Source organism: Solanum stenotomum, chromosome 2, assembly GCF_019186545.1.
Source record: "Solanum stenotomum isolate F172 chromosome 2, ASM1918654v1, whole genome shotgun sequence".
NCBI lineage: Eukaryota > Viridiplantae > Streptophyta > Magnoliopsida > Solanales > Solanaceae > Solanum > Solanum stenotomum.
The window spans coordinates 64,766,458-64,783,330 of record NC_064283.1 but is presented as its reverse complement, the minus strand read 5'-3'; the positions used below and the strand labels follow the sequence as shown (position 1 = coordinate 64,783,330).

Genomic DNA, 16,873 nt, shown 5'->3' with positions numbered 1-16,873 from the left:
CATGTACTGATGCCAGTTGGCCTGCATCGTTTGATGATGCAGATTCAGGTACCCCGGATCAGCATCCTGCACGTCGTTGATCCAGCTGAGCACTCCAGAGTCAGTGGTGAGCCTCCTTGCATTCCGGAGGACTCAATTATTTTGTGTTCTTAGTTTTTGTTTTATTAGGATGTTGCGGGGTCTGTCCCAACGTCCATCTCAGTATTTTAGAGGCTTCATAGACAGACAGTCAATCAGCTAGTATTGAGTCTCTCATCTATATGTATATATATAGATATTCTATTTTGAGATTCGAGTTGCCTTTATGGCCATATGTTATAAGTTAAGTTGTTTTGTAATATTGCATTGCATTGAGTTATTATGTTGGGTTAGGTTTCCGCTGAGTTAAGAAAGCCAGGCCAAGGGTTCGCTTGGGGCCAGAAATGGTCTCCGAGTGCCGGTCCCGCCCAGGGTGTAGGCTCGGGGTGTGACAAATAGCTAAAGCCTTTAGCGATATTTCTATAAAATGTTGATAGAAGATCAAGACATGTCCTACCCCGTTTAAAACCGTCTCATTAATATTTCTAACCTAAAGTCAAATGTGATGGTCAGCTCAACTCAATCAGAGCAAAAAGGGTCAAACAAAATTATCGTGAAACAATGAATCTAATAGTCATGTTACTATAATTTTCACTTATAAAAAAATTTAGAATATGTTAACAAGAAAAAAAAAATCTCTTATGTTTGAGGTAGGTTCAAAGTCTTCTTTAAAATACTTTCTTAAATAATTTTAATCCTTCTAAATATACCAAAATTGAGTACTTTAAATCTCCATCAAACATATAACAAATTCTGATTGATAAATTTTATTAGAGATTTTTTTTTTAAAAAAAAAAAAGATTAACCAAAAACTCCAATAATATATGTATAGTCAAATTCCATAATTACAAACCATAAACAACACTAATACCAAAAATGCATAAATAGATAAAAATAAAACGGAAATTGCAAACTTTAGAAATAGAACACTTTAACTCAACTTATTTAAGAAAAAAAAACACATACTTTGTTTGGATGGTTGTTAATTAGGTATTATTTCATAATGTATTATATTGTACTGTATTATATTTTATTGTTTAAATGAATACAATATTTGGATAAAATATGAAATATGATTTTTAAATAATAAATAAAGATAAAAAGAGAAGTAAATATTAAGGTAACGAAAAGTGATCACACCAAATCGATCGTTACATAACGATTGATTTAAACGATACGATACAGTAGAATATAAGTAACAATCAAAACAAATATTGTATTTAAACTAACAGTGTATTGGCACGCTATCAACTTAGTTCATTTTGACTTGTCCCCTAAAATGGAGTAGCAAATTGGAGGAGGTCTTTGTCATTGATGAAGACAGACATATCTTCTTCATTCAAATTTACAAAGGCTTCAACTCCTCTGCCATGATCATCTGGTGTATTCATTAAGATAAAAATGTTGCTAGATGGACCACTTCCTTTGCTTGCTCTAGCAGGCTTCCCAAGTCCAAAATCTAATTTTTCGAATTCGAATGCTAATATACTAGTAATCATATAAACATCACAATCCCTTTGTTGAAATGGCAATTTACCTGTTCTATATGCCTCCAACATCTCTGTAACAAACATATTTTCTTGTATATTGTTTCTGGTGGAGAGGTCGTATTTGGACTTTCTTATACTGGTTACTAATTTTTGCAGTTTGAGGTCTTGTTCGTAGTTTTCATATATTGGTGTGGAAAAGATAGTGAGAATATTTCCTATGGTGGTTGGTGGTAGTGGTGGTTGTAAACTTGCCTGACTTCGCAAGTTTAAGGGTAGGACTAACTGAGATCGCCCTAAATTGGTTGTAGAAGAAGAAGCGGCACATTTGTAGAGGAGGGCATTCATGACCTCGTTCATCGTTGGGTTTTGCACACAGGATTCTGCAACAACCAAGGCTTTAAGCATGTTTATCTTGGATTCAGAGAAAACGAACCTCTTTTGAATACATCTTTTCTTTTTTGGCTCAATAACATGGGAAAGCAGAGGACCATCAAATGGTGATGGCATTAGTGAATCCTTAGCAAAGTATGGAGGAGATAATGTTAATTTTGGATCTCGAGTTAACTCAGCCCAATCCCTCAAGAAGTAGTAAGTGTTACATGCGTCTCCCACCTATTAGGATTGAAATAACAAGACATCATGCATATGTAGAAGTTAATAATTGCAAAACTTGAACGAATGAGAAGAAAAAAGAGAAAAAAACTATACTAAAAGAAATACTGAGCAAACTCTAACACCACCTTGTGGGACATGCAAAGACTAAGCGCGATTCCTCCACATTCGAAATGGCTTAATTGTGCAACAATTAAGGCACCAATGTAGTTGATGACGAATGCTACCAAGACAAACCATGAGGGAATGTCAAATTCGGGTTATGAATAACAACGTTCATGGATGAGTTGATTTCAACTTCGAAGAACTCAGCACCGTGATCATCACACTCAATAGTGACATTGTCTTTTAGAGTTCCTGTCCATGGATAGTAAAATGTAAGAGTTTTTGACAAAGAGTTTGCTAGATATTCAAATAATTGGTGTTTGGGGATTGTAGTTACTTGATAGTTTGGATGGAAAAAAACTAAGAGCATATATATATTAGCAACAACTTGATCAATAAGGGAAAGATTGTGCCATCTTTGAGTAGATGGGGTAGGAGAAGAAGGTTTGATAGTCTTCTTTAAAATAGTAGATGTCATTATTTTTTTTAATGATAAGTATGTCTTTCTTCTTCTAGGCTCATATCAAATAACTATATATAGCAGTGACAATTGAACAGAATTTGGATGAATCAAAATGGATTGAGTTAATAAATAAGCGGATTATTAGTCTGTTCAAAAGTTACTTTTGTGAAATTATTTAAAAGGCAGGTCAAAATTCAACCTTTTCATCTCTTACTATGTTTTATTTGTCTTTCTAGTATAATATTTTAGTATTTAATAAAATTATTATTTTTCTTCATTACGGCTAATTATGTATAACATATCAAATAGAAAAATGCCTTTCTCGAAATATCTTACAAGATCTCTCATAGACTAATTTGGGTTAGATATTAGCCCAAATTTGATCGGTTGAAATAATATGAGCTAATAAATAAGCGAGTTAATAATCAGTTCAAACCAAAGCAAATTGGGCGGATTATGATTTCATGAACTTATATTGAGAGAGAGGGGGGGGGGGGGGNGGGGGGGGGTCTAGTTTTTAAGCTTTTCCAATTTGAGCAAATATATAATTGTCCAACACTGCTGTAGATATTGAAAATTTATGGAATTATGTAAGAGGTGTTTAATTCTAGTTGGAACTCTACAAGATGTATTTGATTCTAGTTAGAATTTTTGGAGGCTACTAATTCTAAACTCTAGCTTATGCCTATATAAAGTATATTATATTCCTTAAAGACACATCTCGAATATTCCACAAATTCATGAAATATTCATAAAGAGATCAAATCCTAGTTCGAGAAATACGCCACTAACGGGCCTCAAATCATGAATAAAGGGAGGGATAAATGTTATTAGATAAGAATCAAGAGACTCAAATCATGGATAAATGTTATGAGAGAAGAATCAAGGGAACAAAATTGTACCTGCACTACTTATCAATAAAATATTCTTGTTTCTTCATATTTTATTTCTGATTACAATTTATTTTCTTTCACATTGAAATTTATCGCAACGGGATATACATACATATTGAAGAATACATGCATCTACGGTATAGTTGCATCAGTGTTGCTCTAATTTTGGTAAAATACGTATTCGTGTACGGTGTCTACATTGGATTTATTCAACTTTTATGATCAACTAATTTTCAGAAATTTACGTGGAGTGGAATTTTATAAGGCGGTGTTTAATTTTTGACCCCGTTAAAAAATAATATTATGCAAAATGAAAATATATACCTCCATCAATAATTCCTCCCTCCTCCTCTTTTAATTTTTTTTTTAATGTGCAATAAAAAAGTTAAACTATTACGGCTTAAGCTTTTAAATATTACTACTATTTATACATGGTTAAATTTTTTTTAATGTAGATATAGTAGATGTCAAACTCCCTTCAATTAATTCGTGTGTTTACTTCTTCAGATTTTGAACCCCTTTATTAAAAAAGCTCCGACATTGGTGTTAATATCAAATATAGAGATAATTCAGAATAATTTTAAAAGAAAAGCATGTCAACGAATTTATGATGATCATTATGATTTCTTATTAATCGTAACGATTACCACAACTTTTTGTTGAAGGCAAGTTTTATGACGACTTATCAAAATTTATTCTTTTAATAAATCTTGCTCTAGCAAATAAAAAATTATTACAGATTTTTTTTTTACTTGAAAGTTTGTCTGTTTGAATACAATTTTGGTAAACAATAATAGAGCAGAAATAATTACGTCATTAGAGACTGACAAAAAATATCTAAGTCATGCTGACTCTTTCTAAATTGACTTTAAAACTCATTTTTCAATAATTCCAAATTGTTTCTATTTCTGCTGACTCTAAAAATTTTGGAGCTTATTTAAGAACAAAATGTTTTTTTTTCTTGAAAAAATCTAGATAAATATTGAAGAAGTTTCTTTAAAGCTTAACTTAAAAACTTGATATGCCATAAATGTGAATCGTTTTGAGTGAAAAATCTTTGAGTTGTTCTGGACTAGAAAAAAAAAATACAATGTATAAATATTGTATTAAACATGGTATAGTAATGTGTGTATATATATATATAATACCTATGTATACATTATAAATACATAACTATATGCTATTATCCAATATTGATACATTAAATAACTATTTATACAATATCAATACATAACATATAGGCAATTCATTATATATGCATGCGGCCATTTTCGCTGATTTGTTTTGGTCATCTGTACAGTTACGTAAGAAGATTTTCTATTTCTCAACCTTGTAGATTTTGGAGCTGTTGGTTTGGAATTGGTCCATTGCTTCACCCAAATCCAACCTAATCCGCGATATGATAGGATTGAGCTAAAAATAATAATTAAAGTTCATTTAAGAACGAGATTGTTTAGCCTAACTTAAATAAGCTCGTCGACTCATGAGGCTTAATCAATACTGGATTGGTCCAACCCAGTCTGTGAGTCGAGTAAAAAATATTTAATTAAAAATATAAAAATAAAAATAAAGTAGAGGACTTGGAATAACAAGAAAAACAAAAAAAGGCCAACCTCAAAATTTATATAACCCATTATATATGCATATTGTAAAATTCTAATAATTAGAGATTGTCTACGATTGTTTTTATTTATTTTTATCAAATTTGACATTAATTAATTAATAGTTGAGCTAAAATGTATTAATTTCCTTTTTCAATGAGGATGGGTTTCTCACATGAAAAAGGTCCAAACATTTTACTAATTGAGGGATAATTATGTGATGACACATTAAAGATATTACTAGTAATATAAATATATAAATGTACATTTTTTTTTAATGGATAAAAACAAAAATAATGTTATGATAGCAAGGTAAGACAATTCAGATCCAAATATCGAATTTATCTTTTGTAGTAATCACATGTAGTTCCCTACTAGTATTTATTATCTTTCTTTTTTTTATTTTTTATTTTAAAATTGATATAAAAACTCGTTCATGGATTGTATTGGGATGATTAAATTTCAAAATCAAAGTTAAAAACATCACTTTTTCCCTTCAAAATACATAAAGGGTCATTCAATTTTTGGTTTAATCAAAAGGGACACTTCGCTAGAGAAGGAGCGAGATATGTTTGTGCTATAACTATCGTTAACGGCATAAAAAAATTGATCATCTCGCTGACTTACGAGCGATTTTCTCTTTTATTTTATCATTTTTTCTCACTACCTATGAGTGATTCGCTCTCTAGCGCCCCCCCCCCNTCCACACCAAGCGAGTTTGCAAGTTCTTTTTTTTTTTTTTTTGTTATTCTAGCTGCACACTGAGCGAGTTCTCAACTTCTTTTGTTATATGTCCTCATAGTAACCCCATCATTAATTTTCATTTAGATAACGATAAAAAACTTTCTTTTAATATAAAACATTTTATTTATTAATATTTTTTATAAATTGAAGTAGGATAAACATTTTCTAATGAGAAAAATCATTATTAGGAAAAGAACGTGTTTTAAAAAAAAGAGAAATAATATATTTAATTGAAAAAAGACGGTTTTGACTTATTAAGTAACAATAAGAGCATTTTCAGATCAAATTATTAGAGACAATGATATTTTTGGATCAAACTATTAACTGAGGATATTTTTATTCATTTTACATAATTTAAGAACATTTTTAACTTTGTTCCGTTAATTACGTCATCACAAAGTAAAAAAAGAGTTCTCTTCCAACACATGTTTCCAAAGACAGAAAGAAATTAAACATTGAAAAAACAAAACATAAGAAAAAACAGAATGTTGAAATAATCCAAGTTGATTAATGGTTGGAGAAGCCAGTTGATGAAGGTGAATGTCTTCAAGTGACAGCTTCTTCTCTGCTAATTTAACACAAATATTATTTATATGAAAGAGGAAAAAGGGTTAAAAATGTCATCCGTTCATAGTTTGGCTAAAAAATATCCTTACTATCAATATTTTGGTTGTAAAATGTCCTTGAACTATGCAAAAGGAACAAAAGAACCCTCCGTTTGTAGTTTGATCCAAAAATACTGTTATTGTCAATACTTTGGTCCAAAATGTCCTTATTGTTATTTAATGGGTCAAAAATGCTCATTTTCCAAATAAATATATTATTATTTTCTTTTTAACACATTCTTTTTTCTAATAATTTTTGAACTGCAAATGACAACAAGGCATCACCATCTTTAGGGGCCGGTTTGGATTTTTTAGTGTAATTAATTGAGTATGATGTTACAGCAATACATGAACTAGTCTACATATATAAGGACAGGGGATCCGAGGTGGACGCTAACATCCCTTTCTCATTTACTATTTCCTCTTATTGGAGATAATTTAGTTTACTTTCTTCTCAAAAGTTGTTAGTACACATAGAATTTAAAAATTGGATGTTTATAGCTGCCAAGAAGAATTAAGTATAACTTAGTTTACTTTCTTCTCTTTGATTAAGTAAAAGATTATTATTATTCATTGTTATTTATTAGTACACATAGAATTTAAAAATTGGTTTGGCTGGAGTTGGAGACATCATTAAAGCATCTTTCTGTATAATCAATCAATCAATATATATGACTTTTGCAATATTCCATCAGTTTAAAAAATAATAAGTCTACTAATTGTGGACACATTCCCCCTCTCTCTTTCCTACATTTTTTACTTCACATGCCAAGTTGAGAGGTAGTTCAACAATTTCATCATTCACCCTCTCGTCATTGTCACCTATCATTATCATACTTTATTATAAGTGGGAATTAACAAAAAGAAATAATTAAAAGTCTAATTACTAAAATATATATCCTTGATGGGTTTCTCTTTGATTATCATAAACCAAATTAAGAGGTAATTACTACAATGAAGATGAAAGATCAAAAGTTGTAGTTTTCCTTAATAAATGTGTATATCAGTTCTTCTTTATCAAAAATCAGTTTTGTGTTAATAAGTTGTACTTTCGAGGGTATTTTTTTTGTGGGAACCTTTAGTTTTGTGGTTTTTTTGAAATGTATTCTCGAGGGTATTGTTCAATTTTATAAGTTATGTGATACTTTTCTCTTTTTTACCTTGGTATTTCAATTTTTCTTGGAAAATATACTTATTGCTTCTTTTAACTTCTTATGAAATGCGCAAGGTGAACATTAAAACAAGTAAAAGTGAACAAAAAAAAGAAGAAAAAAATTACATTTATCGATGCTGAGATGTTTACCCATGAGTTCTATATAGTTACTTATAAAACTAATACGGAGCGGGTGAAAGGCCCAGGGACAGATCTCCGTGCACATAACTCATGGGGGAGCACTCTCTAGCAAATATTATCTTTGTCCATTTTTATTTATTCATTACGTTATAAATAATTATTCATTTGTTACTTGTTTACTTTAGAAAATCAAGTGATAATTTATTACTTAATTCCTAATTCACTCTTATTATTAATTATTATAGTCATTTGCCAATGTATTTTTTAAATATTAAATTTATTATTTTAAAAGATTGATATAGTAAAATTATCTTTATTATTTCTTAAGAGATATATCAAATTAATACTGAACAAGTAAAGATGTAAAGATGGACAAAAGGAGTAGAAACTAAATTTTCCAATTTTAAAAAAATTAATTTTTTTTTTTTTAAAATAAAATAATATGACATGAAATCCCATTAAAAGTGTGCACTTTGCATATTCTTTAAGAAATTAAAAAAAGAATGATTTAGAAAAATAATTAATATTAAATGTAATAATAAAAAAATATGCTAAAGTAAAAAAACTAAAAAATCATTCTTTTTTTAATATATGAGTTATTTTAAAAAGTTAATTTTTTTAAAGAAAAATGAAAATGTGACATGGAATCTCAATAGGAGAGAATAATTTTTTTTGTGTCAAGTATATTTTGAGGAAAATATGTAAAGTTGGGTGATATTATAGTCTCAAAACAAACACAAGTAATATTACTAGGTAATTTTTCAAACATGAGTGACAATCTAGGAAAATTACTCTAGAATAATGTGCATTAGGAATTGAAAATACCAAACTGGGAGAAGCTAATAACATGAATGAAATTCTTAATTTAAGTCAACATTACTTTTAAGTAGTTTTGAAGTATTTCGATAAAATAAAAAAATGCTTATAAGAATGAGTTTGATTTTTCTCATGACATTAAGTAGATGAAGTGTTAGAGTGGCTTCAAACTATGGATGAACTGGGTGGTATAAATGTTGCAAGTTTGAGCTTTCTTTCTAAACTAAGCTAAGATTAATTGTAATAGGTTGTAGTGCTTTTACATTGTTTTTACCTAAGACATTTTTGAACCAAAGTATTGATAGTAATGACATTTTTAAACCAAACTATAAACGAAGGACATTTTTGTTCCTTTCACATAGTTTAAGGGTATTTTTGACCATTTTCCCTATAAAAGAGGAACAAAAAAAATGCTAAATTGTGGAAGAGAGAGTAGCATATACTATTTTTAATTTCATTTTTTAACATATAAAGCATTGTCTTAAATGTGTATAAGCAAGAGAACATACAGTAGACCAATTAATTAAATCAATTATGTTCAAACTAATTACAGTCACTCAAAAAGCTTAAAACAATAAGAAATCAAACACTAACCACTCTCATCGACAGCCCTGAAATCAATACCTCTACGATTATGAAGAGATGATATATGCTTGAAAAGCTTCACAACATATAATTCCGCTTCAACTGCTCCACGCCTTTCATTCTCTCAGGAATCCCTTTTAAATTTGGACAGTCAGAGATATGAAGACCTTTAATCAGAGGCATGGCACTTGTGCCTAAGTGCCATCTTTCTAGCTTCTCAAGATCACGAAGATGAAGGAACTCTAGTTGACTGAAGCTGTTATCACTGCACATTATTTCTTTTCCTTCATAAGCTCTAAACAAATCGAGATTCCTTAGGTTTGGCAATATTCCCAAAATAGGCATCGGATCTTCTGTCAGAACTGATAAACACAGAACCATTATTGTGATGGAATTTGGAAACAGATGAGGCAGTTTCTCTATTCTCCCTTGTAACCGCAATTTCTGGAGCTTTTCACAACAATTAACAAATTCAAGGTCTGGGAATGATTGACGACCTCTACAAAACAATCTGAGAGTTCTAAGGTTTTTCAAGCTGCTAATGTTGTCTAGGGAGTAAGATTTGTTAATATCATGCATGCCTAATTCTCGAAGATTGACTAAATCAACAGGGTCGACATCTTTCCACTGATCACAACCAAGGCCATCAAGAACTTGAAGGCTAGTGATTTGACTTATACGTTTCAGAGGTTTTGAATACAGGGCAACTAAATGTCTTAGATTTATTAGGTCAGCTGTCTCATGGGGTAGTTCGCAATACTGTACGCCGTCATTGACATACAGTGTCTGTAAATTCTTGAGGTTGCCAATGGAAGAGGGAAGATCACGGATACCTCTCAATCTTAACAACTTGAGGTGGTACAAACTTCCGATGGCATCAGGTACTCTAGACACATTTCCAACATGCATTTCCAAGTACAACACATATAGATGTTGGAACACACTCCTAAAGTTTATAAGACTCATCTTACGAAAATCTGGATCGAAGAACATAATTGACCTCAACTTTAAGTTAGAAAGATCAAGTGAGAGGTACCTTTCTCCTTCACTATGAATCACATGTCTGATACATAAAGAGGATATGGAGTGGCTTCTTGGATCATAGATGTCAAAGAAGTTTACCTCCAATGCCTTTTGTATCGCAAGATCATGGAGTAAATCATGAACCCTACATTCAGTAACTCTTTCCCAAAATGTTTTAGCCACTTGAACCAAGTTTCGTCTTATCAGTTCATTCAAGAAGCCTTCAGCGACATCCTCCATTCTTTCTTCTCCTCTGGGTATGAAACCCTCCGCCATCCACAGCCGTATTATGTTATCAGCCCCGACCATTTTATCTTCTGGAAAAATACCAAAGTAGAGAAAACACTGCTTGAGCGCAGTTGACAAATCATTGTAGCTTAAGGATAGTATGTTACAGATTTCAATAGATTTATCTTCTTTAATGTTCTTCCAAAGGTGATCTTTCACCTTTTGCCATTCGTATAGCCCCTTTTTATGCGAAAGTAGTCCGCTCAATACAACAATTGCAAGAGGTAAGCCTCTACACTTTTCCACCATATCCTTAGCTAGACTTTCCATTTCTGGAACCATTGATCGAACATCAAGCAGTTTCCTGCTAAAGAGATCCCTACTTTCTTCTTGACTTAGGAAACGAAGTTTATGAACAAAACCTCCGTTGTCTGCTCTTTCAGCGACATCCTCTTTGCGCGTGGTAATAATGACTCTGCTGCCATTCTTGCCATCCGGGAATGCTCTTTTCAAACTCTCCCATGCTTCTTTCTGCCATACATCATCAACCATCACAAGGTATTTGCGTTCTTTTAATAGATCACGAAGATAAATTTCTAGATCTCCTTCTGTCATCCTTTCCAACAAATCTAGAGTTTCCTTGGTGCGACCTTGGACGGATTTTATGATATTCCTAAGAAGATCCATTGTGTTGTACTCTTGAGAGACACATATCCAAGCGCGTGTAGGGAAGCTTGAGACTATATTAGGACTTGTGTAAAGTTTTCTCGCAAGAGTGGTCTTGCCCAATCCGCCCATGCCATGAATGGAGAGGACGCTTCGACGAGGCTCTGCTTTGAGAAGTTGAGCTAGCAATTTTTGTACAACATCCTGAAGTCCAACAAAAATGTAATCCTGGTCATCCACATATGAGGTAGTTCTCCTCAATGTTGTAATCTGATTACTTGGCCCTTCTCCAGCATTACTATTGATATTTGTAATACCATAAGTCTCTCGTTTGCGAGAGATATCTATGATTCGTTGCTTGAGTGATTGAATCTCCTCGGCGACATTGTAGAATTTCTTCTCCTTCCTATATATGCAAACGCAAGCCTTGAGACGACTAGCAAATTCATCGTCATCACCTTTACCAGCCTCGAAGCTGTAAGTCTCGAGTATAGCAACAGCGTCATTAGCAATAGAGTTGATCTCAAACACCCATTGTTGAACTCTATGATCTCCACTTTGCTTTTGTTCTGCATCTTTGAGGAAAGACTGTATGAAGAGTAGCTCATTTCTCAGCCACTCAATTTCCTTTCTCAGATTTTTACGCAGGGAAACTTGTTGTATGAGGAAATCACCCAAATTTTGAACTGCAAATGACAGAAAGGCATCAGCCATCTTTAGGAATAACTAGTTTTGATTGAAAAAAAAAAAGAGGAGGCTGTATATTGGAAAATGGGTGATAGAAATAAAAGTAAGACCTCAAATAATGTGTACAATTAAGGGTCCACTTATCACTTATGTGGTTTCTGAATAAAGTATTGCGATTGGATAAAAGGACAAAGATGTATTAAAGCATCTTCAACAACCATTTTACAACTTGAGGAAAAACACATATAGAGAAAAGTCTTAAAAAAATAGAGAAACTTCAACAACCATTGCACAACTTGTGGAAAATATATATTGGGAAAATTGAAGCATCTTCAACAAGCATTACACAACTTGTGGAAAAAAAATATTTGTTTTTATTTGTTCATAATAATAATTTTATTTTTTTCTATTTGCTTGTTAAATGAAATAATTTAGGATTCATTAAATTGGTTATAATTGTCCGCAATTTTAATTGTGCATATTACATCATATTAATCTAAATTTGATGGAGCGATATTATTTTTAAAAAAATCTAAATGTACCAAATCAATTTTAACAACTCAAGTTTCAACTGATTTGGAAGAACGAGCTAATTAGTCAAAAAAAATATCGATGAAAATTTTGGAGGCCTACAACAAAAGCTTCATTGTTTTTTCTCTGGAGCCATTTTTATCCTTTAAATGGTGACATAGCTTAGAAAAATCCAGCGTACACTACTGGTTGTGGTAATGGTAGTTAGGGTATTAAATGTTGTTAGCTTATATGTGTCCACCATAGGTCAATGGACTAGGTTCCTTAACAAAGTTAAGAACAATATCGAAAGTAATGCTTAAAGTAAAGGACAATGATGTTTACGTGAAAACCTCCTTGCTCAAGAGATAAATGTTGAGAGAGAAGACTTTTGCATTTCAAAAATCATGTTTGCAAAAACTATGTTATTCCTTATCAAAGTGATCAATATAAGATGGACAAAAACAACCTAGCGTAACTCCATTGGCTGAGAACTTTGCACCTCTTTTTCCTTGCTCACCAATCACCACAGTTGTGGCGGTTTTATTGTTGTTCCATGTTGTCTGTATTGTATGTTTGTCGCTCATGGGATCAGGTACCTCTACCAGATCTCATAGTTTATTAAATCATCATAACTTCATAATATAACAAATACTAACTAGTAATTATGTTTTATAATTTACCCTACATTTTTTATAATAGATTTATCATGCATCCTACTTTTCGTGTAGTCAAAAGATAAAATAGTAACAATTTATTGTTTCTTAAGGGGTGTGTCAAGTCAATAATGGACAATTATTGGTGGACAGAGGGAGTATTTGTCATTTCACAAAATCAATGCATAAATGACATAATCTTCATATTTTATCCTTGAGAGTTATTAGCATTAAAATCATGGATTTGACCAACATAGAAAAACTAAATGATTAATCCACGTTCATTTCTCAGCCATGTAATCATCTCTCAGATTTGTACGTAGGGAAACTTGTTGTATGAGGAAATCACCCAATTTTTGAACTGCAAATGACACAAAGGCATCAGCCATCTTCAGGAATACTAGTTTTGATTGAAAAAAAGAAGAGGCTGCATATTGAAAAAAAAAGCCCATAGGTGGGTCCGTGGAACCATGCTCTTGAAAATTGGTTCTCAGGTCTAAGGTTCGCGAGACGACCTAAGTCACAATAATTGATAATTCAAAATGTTTAAAAGATTGATGAAAAATTTACGGTCAAAGATAGACTTGTTTGAATCTCGAAATTTGAAAAGTGTCACATGAAATGAGAAGGAGGGAGTTGTTCAAATGAATTTTTGTTTTTCTATTAACTCATTTTTCTCATTAGGTTCCTAACTCCGACCAAACAACTCCTAAAAGTGAAGTTCTTTCCCCTCTCATCAAGCGATTTGCCTCTGTCTTCTTGATTTTCCCTCTTTCTCTCCATAAGATTCTCAATTTCCTTTTGATATTCTCCTTAAGATTTCCCCTTCTCTTTTATTTTTCATATCTCCATCTTGTTAGAGCATCAAATGACTTTCTTTCATTTGTATTAAAACATATTTTGATACTAAGTTGATCAAATAGTTAATTGATCAATAAGAGATATCATACATATGGATGTCGACTCAGTATCAAAGTGTGTTTTAATATAAAAAAGAGTAGAGTATTGAAAACACCTCTAAATCTAGCGCAAATTATTAGTTGCATCCTCAAACTATTAATAACCTTACAAACACACTCTTTTTATTTTGTAACTAAAAGATTTTGTTTACCAAATGAAAAATGTACATCTCAAGAAAAGGAACAAGAACTTTATTTTGTGCAAAATATGCATATTTTATATCCATTTTACTTTATTTTCGTACACAAAAAATTTTATATAGAGAGAAAAATCTATATATAGGAAGAGGGGGTTGTATATTGGAAAACAAGTTAGAAAATGGGAGATAGAGATATGCACTCAGACATAAATACGTGTGTTCAAAGGGTCGAAACATTTTGAAAAAAGAATTTACGATTAGACAACCATTATCAAAAAGGATAAAGTTGCAACAAGCTAAGTGAAAGGTACATTTAAAAAAAAATGTATTATCTTCTTCACTATCAAATTTTGAATTACTCGACATAATAGGGGTCAAGTCTAACCCCCCACGTCAAAAGAATCACAATCCGAGGTGATGGCTTATAAAAAACAAAAAAATTAAGGACCAATAAGTATCATCACTAGGCAATTGGCGATGGACATCGTAGGTTGAGAATAGAATGAATTTAAAGAAAAATATTGGTTTTAAGTCACCCGTGATCTCTTAAAATTATCCACAAAATTCACTTTGCTAGACACCTTAATTAAAATTTGAACCACATAAAAAAAATTGCCCACTTACCAAAAAGGCAAAGATGTATTAAAGCTTTTTGAAATTTCCACTGAACAAAAAGTACATTTTTATTTTTTTTAATTGAAGCAACTTCAACAACCATTATTATATAACTTGGGGAAAAACACAAAGAGAAAAGTCTTAAAATATTAAAGCAGCTTCAACAATCATTGCACAACTTGTGGAAAAATATATATTGATATTGGAATAATGGATAAATTGTTCTACATAGTGTATGTTTATGAGCCATATTGTAAATAACATATATTTGTGGCCCACTTTACTGTAGGAGGCCAACCACTCCAAGTAACTTTATCCCTATAAAAAGGGAAGTTACACAGCAATGAGAAAATGACATAGAAAAGGAAAATTACTTTATTTCTTTCTACTACTGTATCTGTCTCCACTTTTCTTCTTTTTATTTTAGTATTTTATTTTATAACATAAACGAGATAGTTTAGATGGATTTTTGTTTTACTATTATTAACATACTAGTAAAATTATCCGTGCCTTGTGTGGGAATTTAATATTACTAGATTTATAAAATAATACTTAAAATATATTCATAACAAACATTAATAATGTAAAGAAATATGATAATTATAACATCTTATCATTTATCCTTCAATCAATCATCTTTAATTTGATTTTATAATTTATCCTTTTTCTTCCAAGAGGTGTAACTATTTGATATTTTTGGGGAATCAAATGAACATCAATCTGAGATATTAAATTTTCTATTAAATAAATAATCATTGTTGAAGGGATAAATAAATTTTAAAAGGCTGAAAAAAGAGAACAAATATTCTAATTTTAATGTGTAGAAAGTTCAACCCTACCTTGTGCTTTACATCTATCATTTTAAAGTTCCCAATTTGAATGTATAATAAGTAATTATTAAAATGAAAAATTAAAGGGAGAATGTATCATATTGGACAACAATTCGACTTATTATATATAATTGAAAGGGAAAAATATTACACAAAATTGTTCAGTTTGTTTGGGTATTTTTTAAAAAATCAACATACCAGAGTGATGAAGTTCAATTTGAAACTACACTTCTATTTCAATCGTAGTATCGAGAAACACATCTATTACTTTAAAAAAGTATTTACAACTTACGGTAAACTTGAGAACCTCTCCACACTTTATATTGAATATAAGTCACAACTTTCATAAAAGTCACATTTTTCATAAAAGTTACAACTTTTATGAAAGGGAAAGACTGGTTTTGAAAATAAATAAATTAAAAGGTATTCCTGATTTGTGGTGACTTCACTTAAGCGGGCCTAAAGTTCTCTTATATATATATATATATATTACTCTTATTTAGAAATGGGAGTTTGGAGGACCAACATTGCACTAAAGAGTTGGACTAAAAGCTATAGAAATTGTACATTGAGGCCCACCAAAAAGATGAACTATTCTTTTTTTCTACTTTCCATTCTCCTCTTTTACTCTCTTTAGTTTATCTTTCATCTTAAATTTTTCATAGATTTTTAAAATATTTTGAATTATTAATTATTATGAATTATAATGTTTTGATTTTTACGTAGTTTACAAATATATAAATTTCATTTTAAAAAAATTGAAGATATCATACGCAAATTTATGGTCAAACTTAAACTATTTGATTCTTGAGAAATAAAAAGTGTCACATAAAATGGGACAGACGAAGGATAACTCTCAATTAAATTTATTTCACTTTTTAGTTTCCATTTTTAACATAATTTTTCAACTTGGATTTCTAGGAATTCTATAGTAGACCTATTTAAATTTGATTTTTTTTGTTTTAAATTAGAGAATTTGGCCGCACTTCGCACGATCATTAAAATTAAATATTTTTTATTAATTTTATATTTACTCTGTTGTTTAATCGTAATATTATTATTTGTTTTAATAATATGAAGATTGTGAAAAAAATAAAGCTTCACAAATTTTACATCTATTAAATGAGGAAGGATATATTTTTTATCAAATAAGTTAAAATATATTTGCTAATAACAAATTCTTCCATTGCATGAAGTTGATCCTTTAACATATAATATATATTCCGGTGTACCATTCTCCTTAAATGTGTAAGGAATATCTCATAATGTCAAA

At 30.8% G+C, this 16,873-nt stretch overlaps 2 protein-coding genes and 1 long non-coding RNA gene across 7 annotated transcripts in view; 1 reads left to right on the top strand and 2 right to left on the bottom strand.

Annotated features, from left to right (window-relative positions):
- The window catches only part of LOC125856622 (uncharacterized), an 18,048-nt gene extending 6,770 nt beyond the window's left edge, over positions 1-11,278 (top strand). The window contains exon 2 of the long non-coding RNA XR_007445540.1: positions 11,096-11,278. This is a non-coding gene — a long non-coding RNA (uncharacterized LOC125856622). The remainder of the gene's footprint in view (positions 1-11,095) is intronic.
- The window catches only part of LOC125856610 (disease resistance protein RPP13-like), a 228,901-nt gene that overhangs the window by 171,043 nt on the left and 40,985 nt on the right, over positions 1-16,873 (bottom strand). Inside the window, exon 2 of one of the 5 annotated variants that reach the window (XM_049536198.1) lies at positions 9,454-11,671. The exons of 2 other annotated variants lie outside the window; for them this stretch is intronic. In XM_049536198.1, the coding sequence (XP_049392155.1) occupies positions 9,454-11,671 (2,218 nt within the window). Of the gene's footprint in view, positions 1-9,325; positions 11,960-16,873 lie in introns of those variants that run through there. 2 more of the 5 variants (XM_049536197.1, XM_049536201.1) reach the window with 2 other exon arrangements.
- Positions 1-16,873, bottom strand: part of LOC125856617 (disease resistance protein RPH8A-like) — a 227,377-nt gene that overhangs the window by 171,157 nt on the left and 39,347 nt on the right. The window lies entirely within an intron of this gene.